The 14,608-nt window shown below is 43.7% G+C and overlaps 1 protein-coding gene across 1 annotated transcript; it reads right to left on the minus strand.

Moving 5' to 3' along the window:
• Positions 1-3,794: 3,794 nt before the first annotated feature.
• Positions 3,795-4,279, minus strand: LOC126929137 (60S acidic ribosomal protein P2-like). Its single transcript, XM_050745267.1, has one exon. It carries the CDS (start codon positions 4,183-4,185, stop codon positions 3,838-3,840), a length of 348 nt encoding a protein of 115 aa, XP_050601224.1. The 5' UTR covers positions 4,186-4,279; the 3' UTR covers positions 3,795-3,837.
• Between the last annotated feature and the right edge of the window lie 10,329 nt (positions 4,280-14,608).

Raw genomic sequence — 14,608 nt, forward strand, 5'->3', positions numbered from 1 at the left:
TTGCACAGTAAAGTCTGAGATGTGCTGTTTACACCACTGGTTCCTCACCATGGCATTAGGATCATTTGGGGAGATTTAAAAAGCCAACAACTCAGTGTTCCTGGCTTAACTTAGAGTTATGGTTCCTGCCCTTGACTGCACATTGGATCACCTGAAGCTTTAAAAGCCATGGGTGACCAGGCGCAGTGGCTCACGTCTGTAATCCCAGCACTTTGGGAGACTGAGGTAGGCAAACCACCTGAGGTCAGGAGTTTGAGACCAGCCTGGCCAACATGGTGAAACCCTGTCTCTACTGAAAATACAAAAAGTAGGCCAGGTGCAGTGGCTCACACCTGTAATCCCAGCACTCTGTGAGGCTCAGGTGGATGAATCTCCTGAGGTCTGGAGTTCAAGACCAGCCAGCCTGGCCAACATGGTGAAACCCCATCTCTACTAAAAAAAATACAAAAAAATTAGCTGAGCGTGGTGGTGGGAGCCTGTAATCCCAGCTACTCAGGAGGCTGAGGCAGGATAATCGCTTGAACCTATGGGGCGGAGGTCGCAGTGAGCCGAGGCTGTGCCATTGCACTCCAGCCTGGGCAACAAGAGTGAAACTCCATCTCAAAAATAAATAAATAAATAAAAATAAAATAAAAATAAAAATTAACTGGGTGTGGTGTGCATGCCTGTAATCCCAGCTACTCTGGAGGCTGATGCGGGAGAATCACTTGAACCCAGGAGGCGGAGGTTGCAGTGAGCTGAGATCATGCCATTGCACTCCAGCTTGGGCGATAAGAGCAAAAAAAAAAAAAAAAAGCCATGGATGCCCAGGGCCACCCCTAGAACTGGTTTGAATTGGCCTTTCCCCCGTGTTCTTCAATGTAGACAGCAACTCCTGCCTCTAATTCCATCAGGGGCCACCTTGTGACTTTTCCTACCATAATGGCTTTCATTTCACAAGTCAGGGGGCCAAAGAGATGAGCTTGACTGTTGCCAAGGGTATCTGCCTTTGCTCTTCATGCAGGAACTGGGGAACTAACCCTGCAGGGGTTCAGATTTCTTGGGCTACTGCAAGACAGACTTTGGTCAAAGCTCCATTAACTTACTATCTACATGTTCCCCACTGTGATCAGTGTTATTTAATCTCCGAAAGGTTTTTATCCACCCCTAGTGAACAATCATACAAATACTTTTGTAGAAGGAAGATGTTTACAAAACAAAGCATGTGGATCAAGTGTACCCAGCCTTCCTTTTATTCAAGAGGTTCTGGGACAGTGAACTTATCCAGATTAATCAATTTCACGGGGTATGCCATATTTCAGGAAAAACCTTTTGGACAATTTGTCCGCATGTCTATTTCCTTAAACTTGCCATTTTTTGTCCTTGCACAGTTATTATGTTACCATATATTCTCCACCATCAAATTTTCACACTGCCAGGATTCAATAATAAAGCTTAGCAATGCCTGTGAGGCATGAAGATTACCTTCTGAATCATCAAAGAGAGATTTTTTTTTGTTTTGTTTTTTTGAGATGGAGTCTCACTCTATCACCCAGGTTGGAGTGCAGTGGCCTGATCTCAGTTCACTGCAACCTCCGCTTCCTGGGTTCAAGTGATTTTCCTGCCTCAGCCTCAGGAGCAGCTGGGATTACACGCATGCAGCACTATGCCTGGCTTTTATATTTTTATTTTTTGGATTTTTAGTGAGGATGGGGTTTCACCATATTGGTCAGGCTGGTCTCGAACTCCTGACCTCAAGTGGTCTGCCTGCCTCTACCTCCCAAAGTGATGGGATTATAGGCATGAGTCACCGCGCCCAGCCTGAATCGTCAAAGAGAGATTTGATTAGGAACCATTGCTATATCCTAAGTCTCTTTGGTCTATAATTCTTTCTCCTTTTTACTTCAACTTTTTTTTTTTTTTTTTTTTTTTTTTGACAGGCTCTTGCTCTGTCGCCCAGTCTGGAGTGCAGTGGCGTGATCATGGCTCACTGCAGCCTCCATCTTCTGGGCTCAAGCCATCCTCCCACATCTGCCTCCTGAGTAGCTGGGACCACAGGCATGCACCACCACACCTAGCTAATTTTAAAAATTATTTGTAGAGTCAAGGTCTCACTATGTTGGCCAGGCTAGTATCTAACTTCTGGGCTCAAGCAGTCCTCCTGACTTGACATCCCAAAGTGTTAGGATTAAAGGCATGAGCCACTGCACCTGGCCTTTCTTCAACTTTTTATACTGAAACATAGCATACAGAGTGCAGGACAGTTCTCCTGGTGGCCTTGGACCAACCCAGCTCTTCCCCCTTTCTGGCTTATAGTTCTCAAAATAACTTGAATGTGCTGGGAATGCAACATCCTGTGATAAGGAGGGATTCGCTACAACTGCCTGCGCTCTGTTCCAGTCCCCATCAGAAACAGGATGTCCTGGCTGGGCTTGGTGGTTCATGCCTGTAATCCCAGCACTTTGGGAGGCCGAGGTGGATGGATGACCTGAGGTCAGGAGTTCAAGACCAGCCTGGCCAACGTGGTGAAACCTTGCCTCTACTAAAATACAAAAAATTAGCCTGGCGTGGTAGTGGACACCTGTAATCCCAGCTACTCAGGAGGCCAGGCAGGGAAATCGCTTGAACCTGGGAGGTGGAGGTTGCAGTGAGCCGAAATCGCACCACTGCACTCCAGTCTTGGCGACAGAACGAGACTCTGTCTCAAGAAAAAAAAAAAAAAAAAAAGAAAGAAACAGGATGTCCTTCAACACTTTAGTCCAGTGAATCATGTATCTCCGGGGTATAAAGCCCAGGGTGGGCTGCTTCTTGGGGGCTCTCAGCTGCAGTGCAAGTGGGGCATGCACAGTTGAGACGCCTTCTGCCCCAGGCTGCTTTCCTGAGCCTTAGGTGACCAGCTCACAATGAACCCTAGGCTTCTGTTATCCCTTGGTGCCTATCTGTAAGTAATAGATCCTCTTCAGGTAACTTGTTGCATATGTGGGTGTTTTGTCTCACTGGACTCAGATAAGTTGGTAACTAAGTGCACAGTGAACTTGTTTCACAGAGATAATTACTCAAAATATAAATGTATGATGAATTAGCAGAGTAAACAGCTTTGTACCATGAGGCAGGTAAAGAAATGAGACATGGCCAGCACTACCAAAGTCCCTTTCATGAAACGTAAGTTCCTCCCACTTTGCAAAAGGACTTGACTTCTAACACTATCATTTTTAATTGTTTGCCTATCATGAACTTTCCATATTTGGAATCTTACAGAATGTGTTCTTTGAAGCTTGGCTTCTTTCGTGAAGCATTATATTCATGAGATGCATTATGTTGTTGTGTGCGGTAGTAGCTCATGCATTTTTATATATAATACATTTTTCTTATCTGATCCTTTTTTTAATTTTAATTTTAATTAATTAATTTATTTTTTTGAGACGGAGTTTCACTCTTGTTGCCAAGGATTGCAATGGCGTGATCTTGGCTCACTGCAACCTCCGCCTCCTGGTTTCATGCGATTCTCCTGCCTCAGCCTCCCGAGTAGCAGGGATTACAGGCACCTGCCACCAGGCCCGGCTAATTTTTTTTGTATTTTGAGTAGAGACGGGGCTTCCCCATGTTGGCCAGGCTGGTCTGGAGCTCCTGGTCTCAAGGGATCCGCCCACCTCGGCCTCCCAAAGTGCTGGGATTACAGGCGTGAGCCACCACGACATTTGGGTTGTTTCTAACAACCCAATTATGAATAATTGGGCTATTATGGCTATTATGAATAAATATTGCAATGAGCATGCTTGTCACATGGTACACATGGGAACATATATATATATATATTTTAAATGTGTAAAAAGACTTTATTTGCAGGGAAGCAGGAATTTAATCAAAGAGGCCAAATCCCATGTCATCGTCTGACTCTTCAGACTCCTTCTTCTTCTCATCTTTCTTCTCCTCTGCTGCAGCAGGCGCGGAGCCAGCAGCAGACGCTGCAGAGCCTGGGGCAGCGGAGACGGCCACAGCCCCACCGGCAGGTACACTGGCAAGCTTGCCAATACCCTGGGCAATGACATCTTCAATGTTTTTTCCATTCAGCTCACTAATAACCTTGTTGAGCCGGTCGTCGTCCGCCTCGATGCCCACACTGTCTAAGATCTTCTTGATGTCCTTGACGCTGGGGGAAGAGTTACCCCCGAGGGCAGCCAGCAGGTAGGAGGCGATGTAGCGCATCGGGGCCCCGTCTGCGGCGGCGGGCGGCGGAGAGGCCTCACGCGTGCGACCTCGGTGGTGTCAGGGAGGAAAAAAAAAACGGGAACACATTTTGATTGGTATGTGCCTGGAGGTGGAACTGATGGTTCATAAAGTCACTTCAACTTCAGGTGATAATTTGAACCAGCTTCCCAAAGTAGTGGTACCAATGGACATACCCTCCTGCAGGTATAAAACTGTCTGGACTCTGTTCTAGTCCCGTTCAGAAACAGGATGTCCTTCAATACATTAGTTCAGTGAGTCATGCGGCCCTGGGATATAAAACTTACCTGGAGTATAAGAATTGTGAAGTGGTCATCCAAGGCTCAGGAAAGCTGCCTGGGGCAAATGGAGCAGGTATGAGACTTCCAGTTGTTCCCCATCTTTTCTTGGAATGTCCCCATCCTTTCTTGTCTGATTTTAGTATCAAAGTTTTTCTGGCCTCATAACATGAATTTGGCAGTGTTCGCTCTTTTTTCAGTCTTTGAAAGAGTTTGTTTAACATTGGTGTTCCTCCCGGGAGGCAGAGGTTGCAGTGATGTGAGATCACGCCATTGCACTCCATCTCAAATAAATAAATTTGAGCAAACTCCGTCTCAAATAAATAAATAAAATAAAATAAAATAAAATTTGCACCCTTAGATGTGTGGATGGCATTCACAAGTGAAGCCATTTAGTCTCAGAAAGTTTTTTAAGTTGCAGATTTAATTTATTTCTTTATTATAGGATTATTCATATTTTCTTTTTCTTTCTTTCTTTTTTTTTTTTTTGAGGCAGAGTTTCGCTCTTGTTGCCCGGGCTGGAGTGCAATGTCATGATCTCGGCTCACTGCAACCTCTGCCTCCCAGGTTCAAGCGATTGTCCTGCCTCAGCCTCCTGAGTAGCTGGGATTACAGGCATGTACCACCGTGCCCGGCTAATTTTGTATTTTTAGTAGAGATGGGGTTTCTCCGTGTTGGTCAGGCTGGTCTCGAACTCCTGACCTCAGGTGATCCACCCGCCTCGGCCTCCCAAAGTGCTGGGATTACAGGCGTGAGCCACTGTGCCTAGCCCATGTTATCTTTTTTAGGAGAGATTTTGTACATTGTGTTTTTAAAGGAATTTGTTTATTTCACTAGGTTTTCAAATTTATTGGCTTAACTTCATCATATCCATGTATTATTGTTTTATGTTCATGAGTGATTTCTATTTTTATTTTTTTAAAAAAAACTCTATTTTCACTATATAAAAATTTTAATGATACGGAGAAATAAAATTTTAAAAAGAAAAGTAAGCAGATGATCTGCTAAATGGCAATTAAGCTAAACTGTGGCCTAAAAATGGGCTTATCAATAAATATGACTTAAACAATTGATTCAATTTGCTTAATTCTCTTATTAAGACATAAGTGATAAATCTTTCTGCTCACTTTAGTAAAATAAAATCTAAGGTGCAATTGATGGGTTTGGATTTTATCTTTAGCCCTTTAGTGTCATCTCTTCCTTATTTAATAGTTTAAAACTGAAATTTCTTGATTTTCATATGAGTTCACGATTCTTTGAGAATCCAAAGGGAATCAAAATTTTCTTATCCAGTTCCAGCAAGAGTAAGATTGCTCTAGGGAGAATATTTCTTAGAGTAGGAGCTCCATTATTTCAGTCCATTGTCAAGGTAATCTTTTACAGGACAAATTCACAATCTGATTAATCATCACTTTGACTTTCAGTACCTAAAAATTAGAAGAATTTTGCAGTTGCGATTTACTATATACCTGTAAAATGTGAGCTAGACCTATCTAGTCGTGTCAGTGAAATTGTTTCTGCTGTCTTCTAACTATTCTATATGATAAACTGTGTTTGCTTCAGCCACAGATTTGAGTCAAACAAAATATTATGTAAATTATTCATTATAAACATAATTTGATTAACCACTTAAAATTTTAAAGTTCAATTCGTAGTAAAATCCTTTTCTTTTATTTTCTTCCATCATAAGCAGTTCTTCAAATTATGTTGCTTCATGTAAATCAAAAAGTCTGTGATGCATCTTTTTTTTTTTTTTTTGAGACAGAGTCTTACTCTGTCACCCAGGCTGGAATGCAGTGCCACTGTGTTGACTCACTGCAACCTCTGTCTCCTGGGTTCAAGCAATTCTCCTGCCTCAGTCTCTTGAGTAGCTGGCATTACGGGTACCCAATACCATGCCCAGCTAATTTTTATATTTTTAGTAGAGATGGGGTTTCACCATGTTGGCCAGGCTGGTCTCGAACTCCTGACCTCAGGTGATCCACCTGCCTTGGCCTCCTAAACTGCTGGGATTACAGGCGTGAACCGCTGTGCCTGGCCAGATGCATTTTAATTCATGTTATTTTGTTCAGTCTTCTTTAGGTCTTCATGTCAACAGATGTTTGAAACCATTATCATGTCTTTAACTTCCTTTCTCCAAGCTGAGTGCCAAATCTTTACTTTTTTATATATAACCCATTCTTTTCTTTTCTTTTCTTTTCTTTTTTCATCTTTTCTTTTCTTTCTTTATTTTTTTGAGATGGAGTCTCACCCTGTCCCCCAGGATGGAGCGCAGTGGCACAATCTTGGCTCACTGCAACTGCTGCCTCCCGGGTTCAAGCAATTCTCCTGCCTCAGCCTCCTGAGTAGTTGGGATTACTAGCTCCTACCACCACACCCAGCTAATTTTTGTATTTTTTAGTAGAGATGGGGTTTCACCATGTTGGCCAAGCTGGTCTCAAACTCCTGATCTCAAGTGATCCGCCTGCTTCAGCCTCCCAAAGTGCTGGGATTACAGGCTTGAGCCACCACACTTGGTCTCAACTTTTATTTTAGATTTGGGGGGTACCTGTGAAGGTTTGTTACCTGGGTATCGTAAAAGGAAAATAAATCTTGGAACTCCCAAATCATTAAGCCAAAGTGAAAAGTCAAGCTGGAAACTGCTGAGGGCAAACCTGCCTCCCATTCTCTTCCTAAGAAAGTTAGCAACTTAGATAATAAAGCTACATCCCCACAAGGAATTTCCTTGTGGACAAAGAACAGACTGATCTCAAAGTCATCCCTCTGCTCACTGAGATAAATCCTTATCTGATTGCCTCCTTTGGAAAGGCTCATCAGAAACTCAAAAGAATGCAACTGTCTCTTACCTATCTATGACCTGGAATCCCCCTCCCCAATTTGAATTGTCCCGCCTTTCTGGATGGAGCCAATGTACATCTTACATGTGTTGATTGATGTCTCATGTCTCCCTAAAATGTATAAAACCAAGCTGTGCCCTGGCTACCTTGGGCAGATGTCCTCAGAACATCCTGAGGCTGTGTCACGGGTGCGCATCCTTAACTTTGGCAAAATAAACTTCCAAAATTGACTGAGAACTGTCTCAGATATTTGGGGATCACAGTATACTGTGCGATGCTGAGGTTTGGAATATGAATAATCCTGGCACACAAGTGCTGAGGTAGTGAAAATAGTACGCAATAGTTAATTTTTAAACCCTTTCTCCCCTCCCTCCCCGGACTTCTTTCTTGACTATGGACGCTTTCTCTTTTTCTCTTGTTCAAGCTCACCAGGAAATAATTGCACATTGTCTTAAAAGAAACAACTTTTGGCTTCATGATCCTCTCTTTTGTAAGTAGATTTTTAATTTTATTAACTTCTGTTCTTATCTTTATTATTTTCTGTTTTCTACTTTATTTAGGCTTAATGCACTGTTCTTTTTCTTTCTGAGGTGGGCGCTTGTTAATTTTGACTTTCTTCCTTTCTAACATGTGCCTTTAAAGCTATGAATTTTCCGTTAATCATGGCCTTGACTTCCTCCCGTAAGTTTTTTATTTTATTTTTATTTATTTATTTATTTTTGAGATGGAGTCTCGCTCTGTCGCCCAGGCTGGAGTGCAGTGATGCGACCTCGGCTCACTGCAAGCTCCGCCTCTCAGGTTCACGCCATTCTCCTGCCTCAGCCTCCCGAGTAGCTGGGACTACAGGCGCCCGCCAGGGAGCCCGGCTAATTTTTTGTATTTTTAGTAGACACGGGGTTTCACCGTGTTAGCCAGGATGGTCTCTATCTCCTGACCTCGTGATCCACCCGCCTCGGCCTCCCAAAGTGCTGGGATTACAGGCGTGAGCCATCACGTCCGGCCATTGCTCTTCTTTCTAGTTTTGAAGCAGCGTCGTTGTCTGGACTAAATACCCGAGGTTCGTAGTCTCACAACAAGGAAAATTGAGTATGTGGACACCCAAGAAGTGGGTTTAGGAGTTGAGGTTTAATAGGCAAAAGAAAGAGAAAGGAGACTAGAATAGCACTCTCTCCCGCCAGAGAGAGGGGCTCCGAGTGGGACTTCGGCCCGCAGCAAAGTGCTCTGGATTTTATAGACTGGCTTGATGAGGCGCTGTCTGATTTATAGCGCCCAAAGATTGGTTGGACCAGGTTTGACGTCTACATAGTATGCGAGGAAGCTGGCGACCCCATCCTAATCTTCTATTATACAAATGGAGTCGTTACTTGGCCGGTGCCATATTGTCTTCTCCTCACCGTACACGTGAAGGAAGATGGAGCCGCCATGTTGAACATGCCTAGCCCCCAGGTAAGCCCTTTCCTATTGGCACAGCTGTAAGCATTCACTCGTGCAAGCTTCTAGCTTGCCTTTTCATGTTTGCAGGTCGATTTTACAGGCTGTTATTTGTTAGAAAAGAAAATGATTGACCGGGGGCGGTGGCTCACATCTGTGATCCCAGCTCTGAGGTCAGGAGTTCGAGACTAGCCTGACCAACATGGCCAAACCCTGTCTCTATTAAAAATATAAAATTAGCGTGGCGTGGTGGCGGGCGCCTGTAATTCCAGCTACTTGGGAGGGTGAGGCAGGAGAATCGCTTGAACCCGGGAGGCAGAGGTTGCAGTGAGCCGAGATCGCACGATTGCACTCCAGCCTGGGGCAACAAGAGTGAAACTCCGTTTCAAAAAAAAAAAAAAAAAAAAAAAGAAATGATTTGGGGGCTGCTTTGTATTAAAAGGAAAACCTTACTGAGGACTTCCTTACCTTCACTACCTGCTAAATAATTCCTTTTTAAATTCCTGTATCAGTTTCACAGGTGTGAGGTCAGATTATAGATTTGGGACATTTCTTCTTTTCGAATGTAAGCATTTAGTGTCCTAAATTTCCCTCTCACCACTGTTTAAGCTGCGTCCCACAAATTTTGATGTGTTTTCATTTTCACTCAGTTCAATATATGTTTTGATTCCTCTTGAGACTTCTCTGTGACTCAGGGATTATTTAGAAGTGTGTTTTTTAGTTTCCTAGTTTTTGGAGATTTTCTTTTGATCTTTCTGATTGATTTCTAGTTCGATTCCACAGGGGTTGGGGAACACACTTGGCATGATTTCAATTCCTTTAAATTTGTTCAGGTTTGTTTTATGGCCCAGGATATGGTATATGATTATGAAAGGAAAATAAAAACCCAGGATCCCAATTCACGAGGCCAAAAGAAAAAAATTAAACTGAGAGCCGAATCATGCAAGAAGCTGCCTTTCATTGTGTTCCTAAGCAGACAGCTACAGATAACAGGTTAAATTATCTCCAAAGCTAGCTACTCCGTGTTCCCCTTATCTTAATGATTTACTGAGCATGAGACGAATACATAATTGACTCTTTCCCTACTTGCTCCTTTTCTCTTGCGACATGTGGATGACTGTTCCTCTTCAGCCCACTTTTCCCCTTTAAATACTGACGCCCTTAAATTCATCTTTAGAGACAGGCACAGACCACAGACTGTTTCTGTGATTCTGAGTTTACTTCTGGGCATGTCCTTAACCTTGGCAAAATAAACTTCTACATTGAGCGAGGCCTGTCTCAGAAACTTTTTGGTTTACATGATCTTGGTACACAAGCCATAGGTGCTTGAAAAGAATAATATGTCTTCTGTTTTTGTTGGGTGGAGTGTTTTATAGATGTTGATTAGATACTGTTGACTGATGGTGGTGTTGAATTCTTCTGTATCCTTGCTGATGTTCAGTTTAGTTCTATCAATTGTTGAGAGAATAGTGTTGAAGTTTCCAGCTGTAATTGTGTATTTGTTTATTTTTGTCTTTCAGTTCTGTTTCTTATATTAATAAACTTTATTTTTAGAATAGTTTTAGACTTAAAGAGGCAAGAAGATAGTCTGCCATCCCCCCAATTTCCCTTATTATGAACATTTTACCTTAGTATGATACATTTATCATAATTAATGAACCAATATTGATACCTTATTAACTAAACTCCATCATTTATGCAGCTTTCCTTATATTTTCCCTAATGTCCCTTTTCTCTTCTAGAATACCACATTATATTTAGTTGTCGAGTCTCCTTAGGTTCTGTGGTATAATAGGAAATATACACAGTATTTTGTCTTTGTCCCTGGTTCCTGTCACAGAGCTCCTAAAACCCTTGGAATTTTCTGAATGATTGCAGTGTCCTGTGTTATTCATAATGAGCCCCTTTTGATCATACCTGAGTTAATGCTAATGAGGTGATTTAGGGCTGGTCCCCTAGATAACCTCAGAGTGGGGACAGTCACCAGAAAGACCAAGTAATTAGAGGATTAGAGGGTTGGAATTTTTATCCCCACCCACCAATTTTTGGGAAGCAGGGTGGCTCTGTTACAACTCTTGGGTTGGGCATGGTGGCTCACATCTGTAATTCCAGCACTTTGGCAGGCTCAGGTTGGAGGACTGCTTGAATCCAGGAGTTTGAGACCAGCCTGGGCAATATAGCAAGACCCCCATGTCTACAAAAAGCAGAAAAAATTAGCTGGGTTTAGTGGTGTGTGCCTGTAGTCCCGGCTACCCAGGAGGCTGAAGCTGAGGTAGGAGGATCACCTGAGCCTAGGTGGTCGAGGATGCAGTGAGCCATGTTTGTGCCATTATACTCCAGCCTGGGTGACGGAGTTAGACCCTGGTCTCAAAACAAAAACCAAAATACCCCCTCTTGAACAACAAGCTCTGATGAGCTTCTGGGTTGCTAAACATGTGGAGGTGCTGGGAGGGTGGCACACCCAGAGGAGGCATGGAAGCTCCACGTCCACCCACACCTTGCCCTGTCCATCCATCTCTTTTATCTGGCTGTTCATCTGTATCCTTTATAATAAACTGGTAAACTTAAGTAAAGTGTTTCCCTGAGTCTTGTGTGCCATTTTAAGAAATTATTGAGGCCGGATGCGGTGGCTCGCATCTGTAATCCCAGCACTTTGGGAGGCCGAAGTGGGTGGATCACCTGAGGTCAGGAGTTCAAGACCAGCCTGGTCAACATGGTGAAACTCTGTCTCTACTAAAAATACAAAAATTAGCTGGGTGTGGTGGCACACGCCTGTAGTCTCAGCTACTCTGAAGGCTGAGTCAGGAGAATTGCTTGAACCTGGGAGGCAGAGTTTGCAGTGAGCCGAGATTATACCACTGCATTCTCGCCTGGGCGACAGAGTGAGATTCCATCTCAAAAAAAAAAAAAAAAAAGTATTGAACCTGAGGTGCTAGGTCATGGGAACCCTGATTTATAGCTGATCAGTCAGCTATAAGTTGTTTCTACAACGGGTCTCTACCTGGGACTTGTGATTGGCGTCTGAAGTGGAGGCATCTTGCGGGACTGAGCCCTTGACCTGTGGGATCTGACACCATCTCAGCCGGGTAGTGCCAGAGTGGAACTGAATTACAGACACCAGTTGGTGTCTGCTGAAGAATTGCTTGATGTGGAGGGAAGCCCACCACATCTGATCACAGAAGTGTTCTGTGTTGAATGTGAGCAGAGAGAAAAAACAGTTTTTGTTTCTCTTGGCTATGACGTTTTCTTAGGCTTTCCTTGTTTTTGATGACCTTGAAATTTTTGAGGAGTAGTAGTCAGGTATACTATAGGATCTCCCTCTATTGGATTTTTTTTCTAATTTTTTTTTTTTTTTTTTTTTTTTTGAGACGGAGTTTCACTCTTGTTGCCCAGGCTGGAGTGCAATGGCGTGATCTCGGCTCCTTGCAACCTCTGCCTCCCAGGTTCAAGCCTCCCAGGTTCAAGCCTCCCAAATAGCTGGGATTACAGGCATGCACCACCACGCCCGGCTAATTTTGTATTTTTAGTAGAGATGAGGTTTCACCACGTTGGCCAAGCTGTTCTTGAACTCCTGACGTCAGGTGATCCACTCACCTTGGCCTCCGAAAGTACTGGGATTACAGGTGTGAGCCACTGTGCCCCACCTTTTCTATGTTTTTCTCACAATTAGGCTTGGGTAATGAGGTTTTTTGGAAGGAGGTAAAGTACCATTTTCATCTTATATCAAGGGTATATACTATTGATGTGATTCATGACTGTTGATGTTGAACTTGATCAACTGGCTAAAGTAGTGCTTATCAGGTTTCTCCCCTGTAAAGTTATTCTTTTTTCCTTCCTTTCCATACTATACTCAGTGGATAGTTATATACTTATATGAAGTATGGTCACACAACGAACCTCTGTCTCTCAGGTTCAAGCAATTCTCCTGCTTCAGCCTCCTGAGTAGCTGGGATTACAGGTGTGTGCCGCCACACCTGGCTAATTTTTGTATTTTTAGTAGAGATAAGGTTTTGCCATGTTGGCCAGGTTGGTCTCAAACTGCTGACCTCAAGTGATCCGTCTGCCTTGTCCTCTCAAAGTGCTGGGATTACAGGCGTGAGCTACCATGCCTGGCCTTAAAGTTTCTTTTCTTCCCCCGAGGAATGTTTTTAAGCCTATTTGCATCAGTAAATATTAATTTTTTAAAACTTGCATTTTCCAGCAATTATACTGTTGCCTTTCATTTAATAAATATTTTTTGTACCCCTATTATAGATGTGAACTCCTCAGGGATATGACACAACCTGCAATCAGTGTGAGCCACATAAGACACATGGTGACACTCTCCAATTACCCTGGGAAGAGGTTTACCTATTTACATGCCCACGGCTAGGGTATGAGAGCACTGGCATCTGTACAACTTGGCCATTCCTCAGTGTAATAAAAAAACGTTGTTTTGGCCAGGTGTGATGGCTCACACCTGTAATCCAAGCACTTTGGGAGGCCAAGGCAGGCGGATAACGAGGTCAGGAGTTCGAGACCAGCCTGACCAACATGGTGAAACCCCATCTTTACTAAAAACACAAAAATTAGCTGAGTGTGGTGGTGCACACCTGTAGTCCCAGCTACTCAGGAGGCTGAGGCAGGAGAATCACTTGAACCTGGGAAGCGGAGGTTGCAGTGAGCCGAGATCATGCCACTGAACTCCAGCCTGGGTGACAGAGTGAGACTCCTTTAAAAAAAAAAAAAGAAAGAAAATTGTTGTTTTTGGCTGGGCATGGTGGCTCACACCTGTAATCCCAGCACTTTGGGAGGCCAAGGCAGGTGGATCACCTGACGTTGGGAGATCGAGACCAACCTGGCCAACAAAGTGAAACATTGTCACTACTAAAAATACAACAAAATAGCTGGATGTGGTGGCATGCGCCTGTAGTCCCAGCTACTCGGGAGGCTGAGGAAGGAGAATCGCTTGAACCCGGGAGATGGAGGTTGCAGTGAGCCAAGATCGTGCCTCTGCATTCCAGCCTGGGCAACAGAACGAGACTCCATGTCAAAAAACAAACAAACAAACAAACAAACAAACAAAAAAGAGGTTTAGAGACTCAGAAATGTGATGTCCAGACTGCCTGCCAGTAGTGTATCCACCCTCAGAATGTGAATCCCACCCTCCCAGTTATACCTTGCTTGTCTACATGGGGAAGTTATCCCAGATATTATAGCAACTGTCCCTGCCTGTGGTCCACCTTAATTTAGGAACCCTTGCTTGCTGAAAGGAGGCCAACACTCATCAGTTGTAGACTCCAGGTCCCTTAGGATATTCCTGGGCTGGTCATGAGTTGCACCCTGAGGTCTCCTGGTTGGTGGCTAGAGAAGGGTAGAAGGCAATTCTGCCAGAAGAGCCCGTCCTCTTGCGATATATTGGAAAATTTTTAGCAAATATTCAGTCACTTTCCTCTCCTTGGAGCAGAGTATATTTTCCTGCCCCATTGGCTTTGGGCTTGGCCATATGACTTGCTTTGGCCAGTGAAATGTAGATAGATATGATGTGTTAGGAACAGAAGCTTTAAAGCTTCACGTATTTGTTATTAGTCATGGGAAGAATGTGCCCCAGACAGTGGATGGTTCAAGGAGAATACAGAGAAAAGGGGAATGGATTTGAGCCATAAAAGCCTAGAACCAAACCTAGAATTTGCAGACAGATACCTAAGCAAGAAAAATAAATGCTTGCTATTGTAACCTGTGAATTAAGGGGTGACTTGTTTTGTAGCATTACTGTGGCTATAGCTGACTAATACACCTTTCTTTGGGGGAGTCATCCAGGCCAAGAGGGAGCTTTCTGGGCACTGGTGATGGAGTGAGCAATGGATCCACAGAATG

This window comes from Macaca thibetana, chromosome 10, assembly GCF_024542745.1.
Source record: "Macaca thibetana thibetana isolate TM-01 chromosome 10, ASM2454274v1, whole genome shotgun sequence".
Taxonomy (NCBI): Eukaryota; Metazoa; Chordata; class Mammalia; order Primates; family Cercopithecidae; genus Macaca; species Macaca thibetana.